This window comes from Phycodurus eques, chromosome 16 (assembly GCF_024500275.1).
Source record: "Phycodurus eques isolate BA_2022a chromosome 16, UOR_Pequ_1.1, whole genome shotgun sequence".
Classification (NCBI taxonomy): domain Eukaryota; kingdom Metazoa; phylum Chordata; class Actinopteri; order Syngnathiformes; family Syngnathidae; genus Phycodurus; species Phycodurus eques.
In genome coordinates this window covers 5,137,951-5,149,777 of record NC_084540.1, presented here as the reverse complement: position 1 = coordinate 5,149,777, position 11,827 = coordinate 5,137,951, and the positions used below count along the sequence as shown (strand labels likewise).

Genomic DNA, 11,827 nt, shown 5'->3' with positions numbered 1-11,827 from the left:
TTTTTATACACATTAAACCTTTTAGACTTTTCAATTGTTTCTGACGTGCCTGAGTGACAATAAACACACTATGATGCATATATTCGAAAGGCAATAAGGGCGCAAATGCAATGTCGCCAACTTGCGTGGCTCGTTAGCACAGGCAAGTACGAAGATGTCAACGCGCCATTCTTTTACACGTTCCAGCATGTGTTTGTCATTAAAACGCAGACGAGTGACCATTAAAAAAAAAAAAAAAAAAAAAAAAACCGGGGCTAGTTCACCACTGCCAATTTCTTCTCCAAAGGCCCTCACAATACTAAGAGCGCTGCCGTGCGTGACAAATTGTGTGCGTGAGAGAGGAGGACTGAAGGGAGAGAGAGAGAGAGAGAGGGGGGGGGGCGAAAGAAGAATCGTCTTAAAAATGGCGTCTTGTGAAGAAAAAGAGGCCAAAATAGCTTTGGTGTGGAGTGGGGTTGTGAGGAACATACGCGGAGCTGTGCGCTGGAGACAATAGACAGTGAAATATATGGGGAGGAGGTGCTCCTGGCTGCTGTGATCCCCTCCTCCTCCTCCTCCTCCTCCTCCTCCTCCTCCTCCACTCGCTCCTTCTCCTCCTCCCTCCATTCCTCCCAGTCTACAGGCTCGTCAGGCAGAGAAATAAACAGAAGCGAGCACAGAGAGAAGGAAGAAGAGAGGACATTCCTCCCTTCTTTCTCTCTCTCTCTCTCTCTCTCTCTCCCCACTTTCCCTGCCCCCCCCCCCCCACCCCCCACCCCACCCGCACTATCTGCTGCCCATCTTCATCCAGGCAGTCCCCTCTTTTTCTTTTTCATGGAGAGGAATTATCCCGCAGCTGGCTTTGGAGATCTCGGCTCTGGGACGGGATGGAGTTACGACAGATCGGCCAAAGCGAGGTAAGACAGAGCGAGAGAGAGAGAGAGAGAGAGTGAGAGAGAGAGAGAGAGAGAGAGAGAGGGGGGGGGGGCTTGTTCGGCGGACCTCTGCATTGAGCCAGGCAGACTCAGGTACTCAGTCGCGGGGGGAGGTGGGGGGGGGGGGGGGGGGGGGTGCGTCTCTAAAATGCAAGGAATGCGATGGAAGGTTAATAGTGACACAGTTCGGATCAATGTTCATTTATTGAAATGTGGAAGTAAGTGCATGTGCGGGCAAATGACAGATGACGTCCGGAGCGAGCACATACACACTCGGGGGGGGGGGGGTTCTGCATTGTTGCCCCCCCCGTCGCCACTGCAGCTTTGTCCGCCTTCGAGACGACACCAATTTTGCGTGACAGGAGACTCGCAGGCACACTTGGCGGCTCCCAACTATTTGCACCGAACGTCCGTGCAGCAGACAAGTGCACGCGGCTCGCACGGGAATCCAAATCATCATTCAAGAAAAACCGGTGCGCCGTGCCGTTTGAAAATGACAGAACAAAACATCCCACCTGACATTCTCCCGATGAGTAAATACAATAATGTCACGTGACCGCCGGCCGGATTAAACGTCATCTTATTAGACGTGACGTGGCTTCGGCAAGTTTGTCGTCCACGTCTCGTTGCGTCGCGTGTTGTGTGCACACACGATGGAGAAGTGTCTTGAGTGCACCACCACGCAGCGCAGCACGCCGACAGTCCCCCCCCCCCCCCCCCCCCCCCCCCCCCCCCTCCTCCAGCATTTCCCGTTAGCGACCCGGCTAATTATCTAGCGCAGAAGCGAAACGCTGCCGTTTGCCATTTACACTCCTCGACATTGAACAACTGTCGCCTCCCACCACCAAACTCGCGCACACTTCTACAGCCAATAAATGATTCATCCAGTCGATTTTCTTTGCACGCCAATGCAGGCCCGTGTGTTGGAATAAAGCGCGGCCTGGCGCCTCGCTCAAGTCGGCTAGCTCCCTTGTAGCTTCGATCCTTCACGTTAGTGGTCGCCTTGACAACCACGTCGGTCCTCCATCACATTCTTTGGTCAGCTTTTCTGTGGAGAAATGCTGCAGGGATGAACGGTGTTGGGAAGATGCCTTTGGAAATGGAGGTTCCAATTACAAGTTGAAAATAGAATCGGGTTACTATTTTAATGACTAAGAAATGTAACGAATAACCCATCGGCGTTTCTGGCGCATTTTTGGGGGTGATCAAACACCTAAAATTTGAGAAATCATTTTTTTTATTATTATTTAATTTTAAACAAACTAGAAAAGCGGAGAGTGCGTGGTTAAAACGTAATATTTTTGACATAAAAATATAGGGCGGCACGGTGGACGACTGGTTAGAGCTTCTGCCTCACAGTTCTGAGGACTGGGGTTCAATCCCCGGCCCCGCCTTTGTGGAGTTTGCATGTTCTCCCCGTGCCTGTGCGGGTTTTCTCCCCACATCCCAAAAACATGCATGGGAGGTTAATTGACTACTCTAAATTGCCCGTAGGTGTGACTGTGAGTGAGAACGGTTGTTTGTTTGTATGTGCCCTGCGATTGGCTGGCAACCAGTTCGGGTCCTGCCCGATGATAGCTGGGACAGGCTCCAGCACGGCCGCGACCCTGAGGTGAAGCGGCTCAGATTATGGAGGGATGGATGGATAAAAATGTAGCAATTTACAATTTTGGGTATTTTTAGTACTCACAAAAGGGGGCTAGGTTTACTCCAGAAAAATGCATATTCTGAATGGGTATGTAGAGGTGCTGCTGTAACAAAATGAGTTGTCTTCACCCAGAAATTAGGGTTACAATACGTTGGTTTTATAAATCAAATCCATTCTTATTATAACATCTTACATATAATAACCTTTATCAGATTTAATGGTTTTGCCACAGACTTTCCCCAAAAAGTGTTGTGCTTCTCTTTTGTTGAAAAAGCATTAAAATGTAAAAAACAATTGAATTAATCTATTTATCTTGCTATTTATCCTGCTTGAGCCGTCACCTTATTGTGGTGGAGGGGTTTGTGTGTCTCAATGATCCTAGGAGCTAAGTTGTCTGGGGCTTCACGCCCCTGGTCGGGTCACCCATGGCAAACAGGTCCTAGGTGAGGGACCAGACAAAGCACAGCTCAAAGACCCCTTATGATGATGACAAAAAATGGACTCAGGTTTCCCTTGCCCGGACGCGGGTCACCGGGGCCCCCCACTGGAGCCAGGCCTGGAGGTGGGGCTCGAAGGACCTGGAGGGGTGTGATTGGGAGGAACGCCCCCCCCCCCCCCGATCAGAACCCGAGCGGTGTTCTGTTATTGGATGTCTGTGCTCATCACGGCTTGTCCATAACGAACACCATGTTCAAGCATAAGGGTGTCCACATGTGCACTTGGCACCAGGACACCCTCGGTCGCAGTTCGATGATCGACTTTGTGGTCGTGTCATCGGACTTGCGGCCGCATGTCTTGGACACTCGGCTGAAGAGAGGGGCGCAGCTGTCAACTGATCACCACCTCATGGTGAGTTGGCTCCGATGGTGGGGGAACATGCCGGTCTGACGTGGCGTGCCGAAACGTATTGTGAGGGTCTGCTGGGAACGTCTGGCGGAATCCCCTGTCAGAAGGAGTTTGAACTCCCACCTCCGACAGAACTTCGCTCATAACGCGAGGCGGGTGACATCGAGTCCGAGTGGACCATGTTCCGCGCCTCCATTGCTGAGGCGGCCAACCGGAGATGTGGCCGTAAGGTGGTTGGTGCCTGTAGTGGCGGCAATCCCCGAACCCGTTGGTGGAGACCAACAGCGAGGGATGCCATCAAGCGGAAGAAGGAGTCCTATCGGGCCTTTTTGGCCTGTGGGACTCCTGAGACAACTGATGGGTACTGCTGGCCAAGCGGAATGCAGCTTTGGTGGTCGCTGAAGCAAAAACTCGGGCATGGGAGGAGTTTGGTGAAGCCATGGAGAAAGACTTCCGAATGGCTTCGAGGATATTCTGGTCCACCATCCGGCGTCTCAGGAGGGAGAAGCAGTGCACCATCAACACTGTGTATAGTGGGGATGGGGCGCTGCTGACCTCTACTCGAGACATTGTGAGCCGGTGGGGAGAATACTTCGAAGACCTCCTCAATTCCACAGACACGCCTTCCCATGAGGGAGCAGAGTCTGGGTTCTCTGAAGGCTCTCCTATCTCTGGGGTTGAGGTCACCGAGGTGGTTAAAAAGCTCCTTGGTGGCAGGGCCCCGGGGGTGGATGAGATTCGCCCAGAGTTCCTCAAGGCTCTGGATGTTTAGGGCTGTCCTGGTTAACACGCCTCTGCAACATCGCGTGGACATCGGGGACAGTGCCTCTGGATTGGCAGACTGGGGTGGTGGTCCCCCTTTTTAAGGGGGACCATACTTCGGTACCCCATACTTCGAACCCCCTGATACAGGCTGTTCGGTCCCTAAACAACCGGCGTCAGAGTTTAGTCCGCATATCCGGCAGTAAGTCGGACTCGTTTCCGGTGAGGGTTGGACTCCTCCAAGGCTGCCCTTTGTCACCGATTCCGTTCATAACTTTTATGGACAGAATTTCTCGGCGCAGCCGAGGCGTAGAGGGGGTCCGGTTTGGTGGCCTCAGTATTGCATGTCTGCTTTTTGCAGATGATGTGGTTCTTGTTGGCTTCATCAAGCCGTGACCTCCAACTCTCACTGGAGCAGTTCGCAGCCGAGTGTGAAGCGGCTGGGATAAGAATCAGCACCTCCAAATCTGAGACCATGGTCCTCAGTTGGAAAAGGGTGGCGTGCCCTCTCCAGGTCAGGGATGAGATCCTGCGCCAAGTGGAGGAGTTCAAGTATCTTGGGGTCTTGTTCATGAGTGAGGGAAGAATGGAACGGGAGATTGACAGGCGGCTCGGTGCAGCGTCTGCAGTGATGCGGACTTTGTATCGATCCGTTGTGGTAAAGAAGGAGCGAAGCCGAAAGGCGAAGCTCTCGATTTACCGGTCGATCTACGATCCTACCCTCACCTATGGTCACGAGCTGTGGGTCGTGACTGAAAGAACAAGATCCCGGATACAAGCGGCCGAAATGAGTTTCCTCCGCAGGGTGTCCGGGCTTTCCCTTCGAGATAGGGTGAGAATCTCGATCATCCGGGAGGATCTCAGAGTAGAGCCACTGCTCCTCCACATCAAGAGGAGGCAGATGAGGTGGCTGGGGCGTCTGATTCGGATGGTTCCTGGATGCCTCCCTGGTGAGGTGTTCCACGTCCCACCGGGAGGAGACCACAGGGACGACCCAGGACACGCTGCAGAGACTACATCCTTCGGCTGGCCTGGGAACGCCCCGGAAGAGCTGGATGAAGTGGACTGGGGAGAGGGAAGTCTGGGCATCCGTGCTAAAGCTACTGCCCCCGCGACCCGACCTCGGATAAGCGGTAGAAATGGATGGATGGATGGATGGATGATTTATCTTGCTCGGCCAAGAGCTCAGCACCTCTAAACCTCAACCTTTACATTTAAATCTTAGTTCTGAATGAATGCATCAACAGGACCTCACAGAGAGTGGAAGAAACCCATCAATCATTATTTTGGAATTAGCCACATATTTGTTCTTTACACTAATAATAAGATGATAACAAGAATTGAAATGAGTATATAAATAAATATGGCAGCACAGTAGGTGACTGGTTAGAGCGTTTTCCTCACAATTCTGAGGACCGTGGTTCATTCCCCGGCCCCGTCTGTGTGGAGTTTGCATGTTCTCCCCGTGCCTGCGTGGGTTTTCTCCGGGCACTCCGGTTTCCTCCCACATCCCAAAAACATGCATGGTAGGTTAATTGACAACTCTAAATTGCCTGTAGGTGTGAATGTGAGTGCAAATGGTTGTTTGTTTCTTTGTGCCCTGCGATTGGCTGGCAACCAGTTCAGGGTGTACCCCGCCTCCTGTCCGTTGATGGCTGGGATAGGCTCCAGCACGCCCGCGACCCTAGTGAGGAGAAGCGGCTCAGAAAATGGATGGATTATTATTATTTATTTTTTAATTACTTCCTCCTTCTAAAGCCGGCAGTTGTGATTGGCTCTCTTTGGTCATGTGTCGCAAACATGAAATATTATTCCAAATATGACCTCCAAGTGCCACCTTGTGGTGCAATCTAATCGTTTGTGTGAGATTTTGAAAAGGTTAGACTCATAAGTGACGCTTTTGAACACATCAAATTGCAGTGGATTTTGAACAGTTTCATCTTTATAATTTTTGACTTTTTTATGCAACATTCACTTATCGGGGTTGTCATATGAAGCGATAGTCTAAATTGAGCACATTTGTCATTAGGTCTACATGGTATGCTATGGTGGTTTTCCACATGCCGTACACATATAATGCAACAAACAAATTTCATTATGTTGATTATGAGTTCATCATGTTTTGTAATCAGTTTATTATTTGTGTAAATAACAAATATGTGGTTAAATTTCAAAACATGATCTATGGTTTATTCCAATTTTTAGAGGAAACACCCAAGGGTCCTGTTGACGCATTCATTCAAAATGAAGAACATTAATCACAATGTAATCAAGTGTAATATTTATACTGTATTACTTTGAGAAAGTAATTGAAATAGGCCACTGTTACATTTTCAACAGGGTAACTTGTAATTTTAACCAAATATATTTCCAAAGTCATCTTCCCAACACTGTCAAAGGCATGAGGAAAGCATGATACCATGTTGACCTAATGACAAATATGCAACATTTAGACAATTTAGATTTAGCTTCATATGACAACTTGGATAAGTGATGGCATTAATGGTCCATAAAAGAAGTCCCCAAAATATTCTTTTGTGTTCAAAAGTTAAACTTTACAATGTGAGTCTGACCTAAGCAAACCTCTCAAATCAACTAAGAGCTTGTAGAGACGACAGCAGAATGGGACATGACCAGAGAACGGCAATCACAAGCGTTAGCTTGTGATTGATAAATCTGGGCTTTTGCAGCAGTTTTTCAAATATAACTAAAATTGTAATTTCCAACAGCAACTGCAATTTAATTACACATTTTCTTCTAGTAATTTACCCAATGACAATTACATAAATTTTGTAATTAAATTTCATTATCTTGTAATTTGTTATTCCCTAACACTGGGTATACATGTGTATGATGCACAGGTTAAGCTGACAAGGTGAGTTCTCATTGCAATAATAACAATAATAATAAAATCATGAAATATAATTTCCCTGCCTTTGTTGCAAAAAAAGGAAAAGATACAGGTTTATCAGCATTATTTTTATTATAAGAACTATCTCAACACACCAAAATTATATACAACCCCAATTCCAATGAAGTTGGGACGTTGTGTTAAACATAAATAAAAACAGAATACAATGATTTGCAAATCATGTTCGACCTATATTTAATTGAATACACGACAAATACGAGCTATTTAATGTTAAAACTGATAAACATGATTGTTTTTAGCAAATAATCATTAACTTAGAATTTTATGGCTGCAACATGTTCCAAAAAAGCTGGGACAGGTGGCACAAAAGACTGAGAAAGTTTAGGAATGCTCATCAAAACACCCGTCAAAGCACCCGGGTGCCATGATTGGGTATAAAGGGAGCTTCCCTGAATTGCTCAGTCATTCACAAGCAAAGATGGGGCAACGTTCACCTCTTTGTGAACAAGTGCGTGAGAAAATATTCGAACAGTTTAAGGACAATGTTCCTCAACGTACAATTGCAAGGAATTTAGGGATTTCATCATCTACGGTCCATAATACCATCAAAAGGTTCAGAGAATCTGGAGAAATCACTGCATGTAAGCGGCAAGGCCGAAAACCAACATTGAATGCCCGTGACCTTCGATCCCTCAGGCGGCACTGCATCAAAAACCGACATCAATGTGTAAAGGATATCACCACATGGGCTCAGGAACACTTCAGAAAACCAATGTCAGTAACTACAGTTCGGCGCTACATCCGTAGGTGCAACTTGAAACTCTACTATGCTCAGCAAAAGTCATTTATCAACAAAACCCAGAAACACCACAGGCTTCTCTGGGCCCGAGCTCATATAAGATGGACTGATGCAAAGTGGAAAAGTGTTTTGTGGTCCAACGAGTCCACATTTAGAATTGTTTTTGGGAATTGTGGACGTCGTGTCCTCCGGGCCAAAGAGGAAAAGAACCATCTGGACTGTTATGGACGCAAAGTTCAAAAGCCAGCATCTGTGATGGTATGGGGCTGTGTTAGTGCCAATGGCATGGGTAACTTACACATCTGTGAAGGCACCATTAATGCTGAAAGGTACATACAGGTTTTGGAGAAACATATGCTGCCATACAAGCAACATCTTTTTCATGGACGCCCCTGCTTATTTCACCAAGACAATGCCAAACCACATTCTGCATGTGTTACAATAGCGTGGCTTCGTTATAAAAGAGTGCAGGTACTAGACTGGGCTGCCTGCAGTCCAGACCTGCCTCCCATTGAAAATGTGTGGCGCATTATAAAATGTAAAGTACAACAATGGAGACCCCAGACTGTTGAACATCTGAAGCTGTACATCAAGCAAGAATGGGAAAGAATTCCACATACAAAGCTTCAACAATTAGTGTCCTCAGTTCCCAAACGTTTATTGAATGTTGTTAAAAGAAAAAGTGATGTGAACATGACCCTGTCCCAGCATTTTTGGAACGTGTTGCAGCCATAAAATAATGATTATTTGCTAAAATAACAACAACAATAAATGAATAACAATGATTCATTATGCAATTATAATGATTAGGTCAGTGAATCCCAACCAGTGGCATTAAGTGCCATGAGGAATTAATAACTATCCAATCCGAAAAATGTTTTACTTACTACAAATAATGTATCTTCAACTATATATGCCAACGATGTATAGTGAGAGGCAGAACAATTAAATGCTCTTTCACTAAATGGAAGAAGGTACATTAAGTAGGTAATTAACCTATGTATTATCTCTTTGTGACATTTTTGTTTGCTTGGTGTGCCATGGGGATTATTTTTATCATGTAAAATATGTTCCATCCATGCATCAAACCATTTTCTTCCGCTGATCTGAGGTCAGGCCACGGGGGCAGTAGCTTTAGCAGGTAACCCCAGACTTCCCTCTCCCCAGACACTTCATCCAGCTCTTCCGGGGGGATCCCGAGGCGTTCTTTTTCCATACCGATCAGAAATAAGGTTACGTCATGTTAACCATGAATCCGAATATATGAATCTATGATGCTGTGACATCATCGTTTACACACATACCTGTAAATATAGCGGCTTCGGACCAGAGTGTTTATTTGGCGAAGATCTTGTTTTTAACTACTTGTAACTTGTTTTTAATCAAGCGGGTGTTTTGATGAAAGCGTAAAAACAATGATTTTTATGGTTTAATAAATGTGATAAAGTACAATAAACTGTATGTACAGCATCAAAACCCTATACAGGCTAGTTCTTCAGGGAGTCTATATATCCAATTGTTCAATGTGGGGATGTCCAATTGTTATTTTATTTTTTAACGGTCCGGTCCAATCGAGGTCCACTGCATCGCACAGTTTCGGGCGGGCATTAGAGTGAGAGTGTGGAACAGCTCAGTATATTGTAGTAGTAGTAGTAGTAGTACGAGTGGAGGACTAAAACCTGCACCCACATATCTAACCATGGTATTTAATTAATACTGCACTTATCAGACACCTATCAAAACTAAGCATCATTATCTTTTAAAGGCATAATTACTGATACATCAATTGTATTGGATCAAATCCGATTCTGCTAATCTCGTGTCCAGTTGTTGTTAAGACCAATTTTACGATAACTAGACAGTAGCATTAGCGCAACACAGCAAAGGCTATATTGAACTACTTTATTATAATTTACTCTCCCAATTAATGAGCAGAATGCAATCAGTATTGTATCTGGCATTTTCCAAGGCAAATTATCCATGGCATTATTACACACAAGAAGGCCAAATACAATACATGTATTTCCCACAAATCTCAATAGAATTCCGGTTCACGGTACAAGCCGACTTTGTCTTCATTTACCCTCAAGGTCATCAGCATCACACTTTACGCCCTTTGTTGCAATACACCTGAGAAAGTAACTTTTGCATTCCGGATCCATCTGTGGCTGACTTCCTGCAGAAATGTCCAGGCATCTATGAATTATTTCATCCAAGAAAGCACATCTCATTATACGGCTGTTAATCATAAACCCTTCCCTCTCCATTGGCTGGGAGGGAAAAAGTCATAGCGGGAAGCTCAGGAATGACTTTTAAGTGTGTCTATTATACCAACTATACAACAAATGAACCAAAGATACACCTGATTATCATCTAGCTATCATTGAACTGTAATTGTACTGTATGTGTGATATTTAATTTATTTCCAATGTCAAATTTCATGGTGTCTGGTATGTATACTTCAAAATCAAAACTTTGGACCAAAAAAAAACAAAAACATGTTTTGTTGTTTTATTGAGGTCAAAGAATGTTTAGTCGTGTCTTAGAGCTAGAAGTGATTTAACTGCTTAGTGTAAAGGAGCATTGGTTTGACATACTGTACATCATCATTTTATTGCCGGTCCTGTGCATACATTTTGGACCAGAACTTGTTACCTGATAGACAATTTTAAATTGATTGACATGCTTGTTTTTAATTGTTTTGTTTTCTGAAACTGCTCAAAATCAAAGACTGTGCACTCTGGGTGGTTTATGAAATAACTTTTATTATTATCATGTGTCTTCAGCCTCATGTACGGGAGTGCGAGGTCATCCCACACTGACTCAGAGCTGCTCCACCGGCAAGCCTATGGTAGCCCTCACCCACTCCAGGGCTATGCAACCAACCACCACCCAGGAGGCTCCAGACAGGGTGGGGCCTGGGGTGGACGTACACTAGGTAAGGAAATGGCTCGCATTTAAATTAAACAGTTTTTTTTGACAATGTTAAGATTTATAAAGATGAACAATCTGTTTGATAGATAATGGTCTATGGTGATTAACAGATTAAGGGCTCTATCTTCGTAGACCGCACACAAATCGCCGTATCTTGATCACAATCCTAATTAGAATCAGAATCCTCTTTATTTGCCAAGTATGTCAAAAACACACAAGGAATTTTTATGCAAGCGCAAGGCTCACTGCGCATTTGGCAATTTGGCAGACCAGTCTGCACAAAGTTGTGCGTACCTGCGCAACAAGGGTGTGTCCCTTGTCATGCTCCCTGCGCAGTGACACTTTGGTGGCAGAAAGTATGTCTAAACTTACACTTGTTGAGACCAAGTCTAAGTCCGGCGCAGTAGGTAAACCGCTGGTCTAAAGTGATTTTGATGAATATGATCAGGGCACAACCAGACATATTCTGAGCTCCGAGGATGTGTGGCGGATGTAATCCATACATAAATACAACACACCAAAATTATATACAACCCCAATTCCAATGAAGATGGGACGTTGTGTTAAACATAAATAAAAACAGAATACAATGATTTGCAAATCATGTTCAACCTAAATTTAATTGAATACACTACAAAGACAAGATATTTAATGTTCAAACTCATAAACATGATTGCTTTTAGCAAATCATTAACTTGGAATTTTATGGCTGCAACACGTTCCAAAAAAGATGGGACAGGGTCATGTTTACCACTGTGTTACATCACCTTTTCTTTTAACAACATTCAACAAACGTTTGGGAACTGAGGACACTAATTTACGCTTCATAATGCGCTACACATTTTCAATGGAAGACAGGTCTGGACTGCAGGCAGGCCAGTCTAGTACGCGCACTCTTTTACTACGAAGCCACGCTGTTGTAACACGTGCAGAATGTGGTTTGGCATTGTCTTGCTGAAATAAGCAGGGGCATCCAAGAAAAAGACATTGCTTGGATGGCAGCATATGTTTCTCCAAAACCTGTATGTGCCTTTCGGCATTAATGGTTCCTT

General features: G+C 45.2%; 1 protein-coding gene across 3 annotated transcripts in view; it reads left to right on the top strand.

Moving 5' to 3' along the window:
• The first annotated feature begins 370 nt into the window (after positions 1–370).
• Positions 371–11,827, top strand: part of prr12b (proline rich 12b) — a 43,434-nt gene continuing 31,977 nt past the window's right edge. For all 3 annotated transcript variants that reach the window (XM_061701081.1, XM_061701079.1, XM_061701082.1), the window contains exons 1-2: positions 371–896; positions 10,628–10,779. In XM_061701081.1, coding sequence (XP_061557065.1) covers positions 814–896; positions 10,628–10,779 — 235 coding nt within the window. In that variant the 5' untranslated portion in view covers positions 371–813. The remainder of the gene's footprint in view (positions 897–10,627; positions 10,780–11,827) is intronic.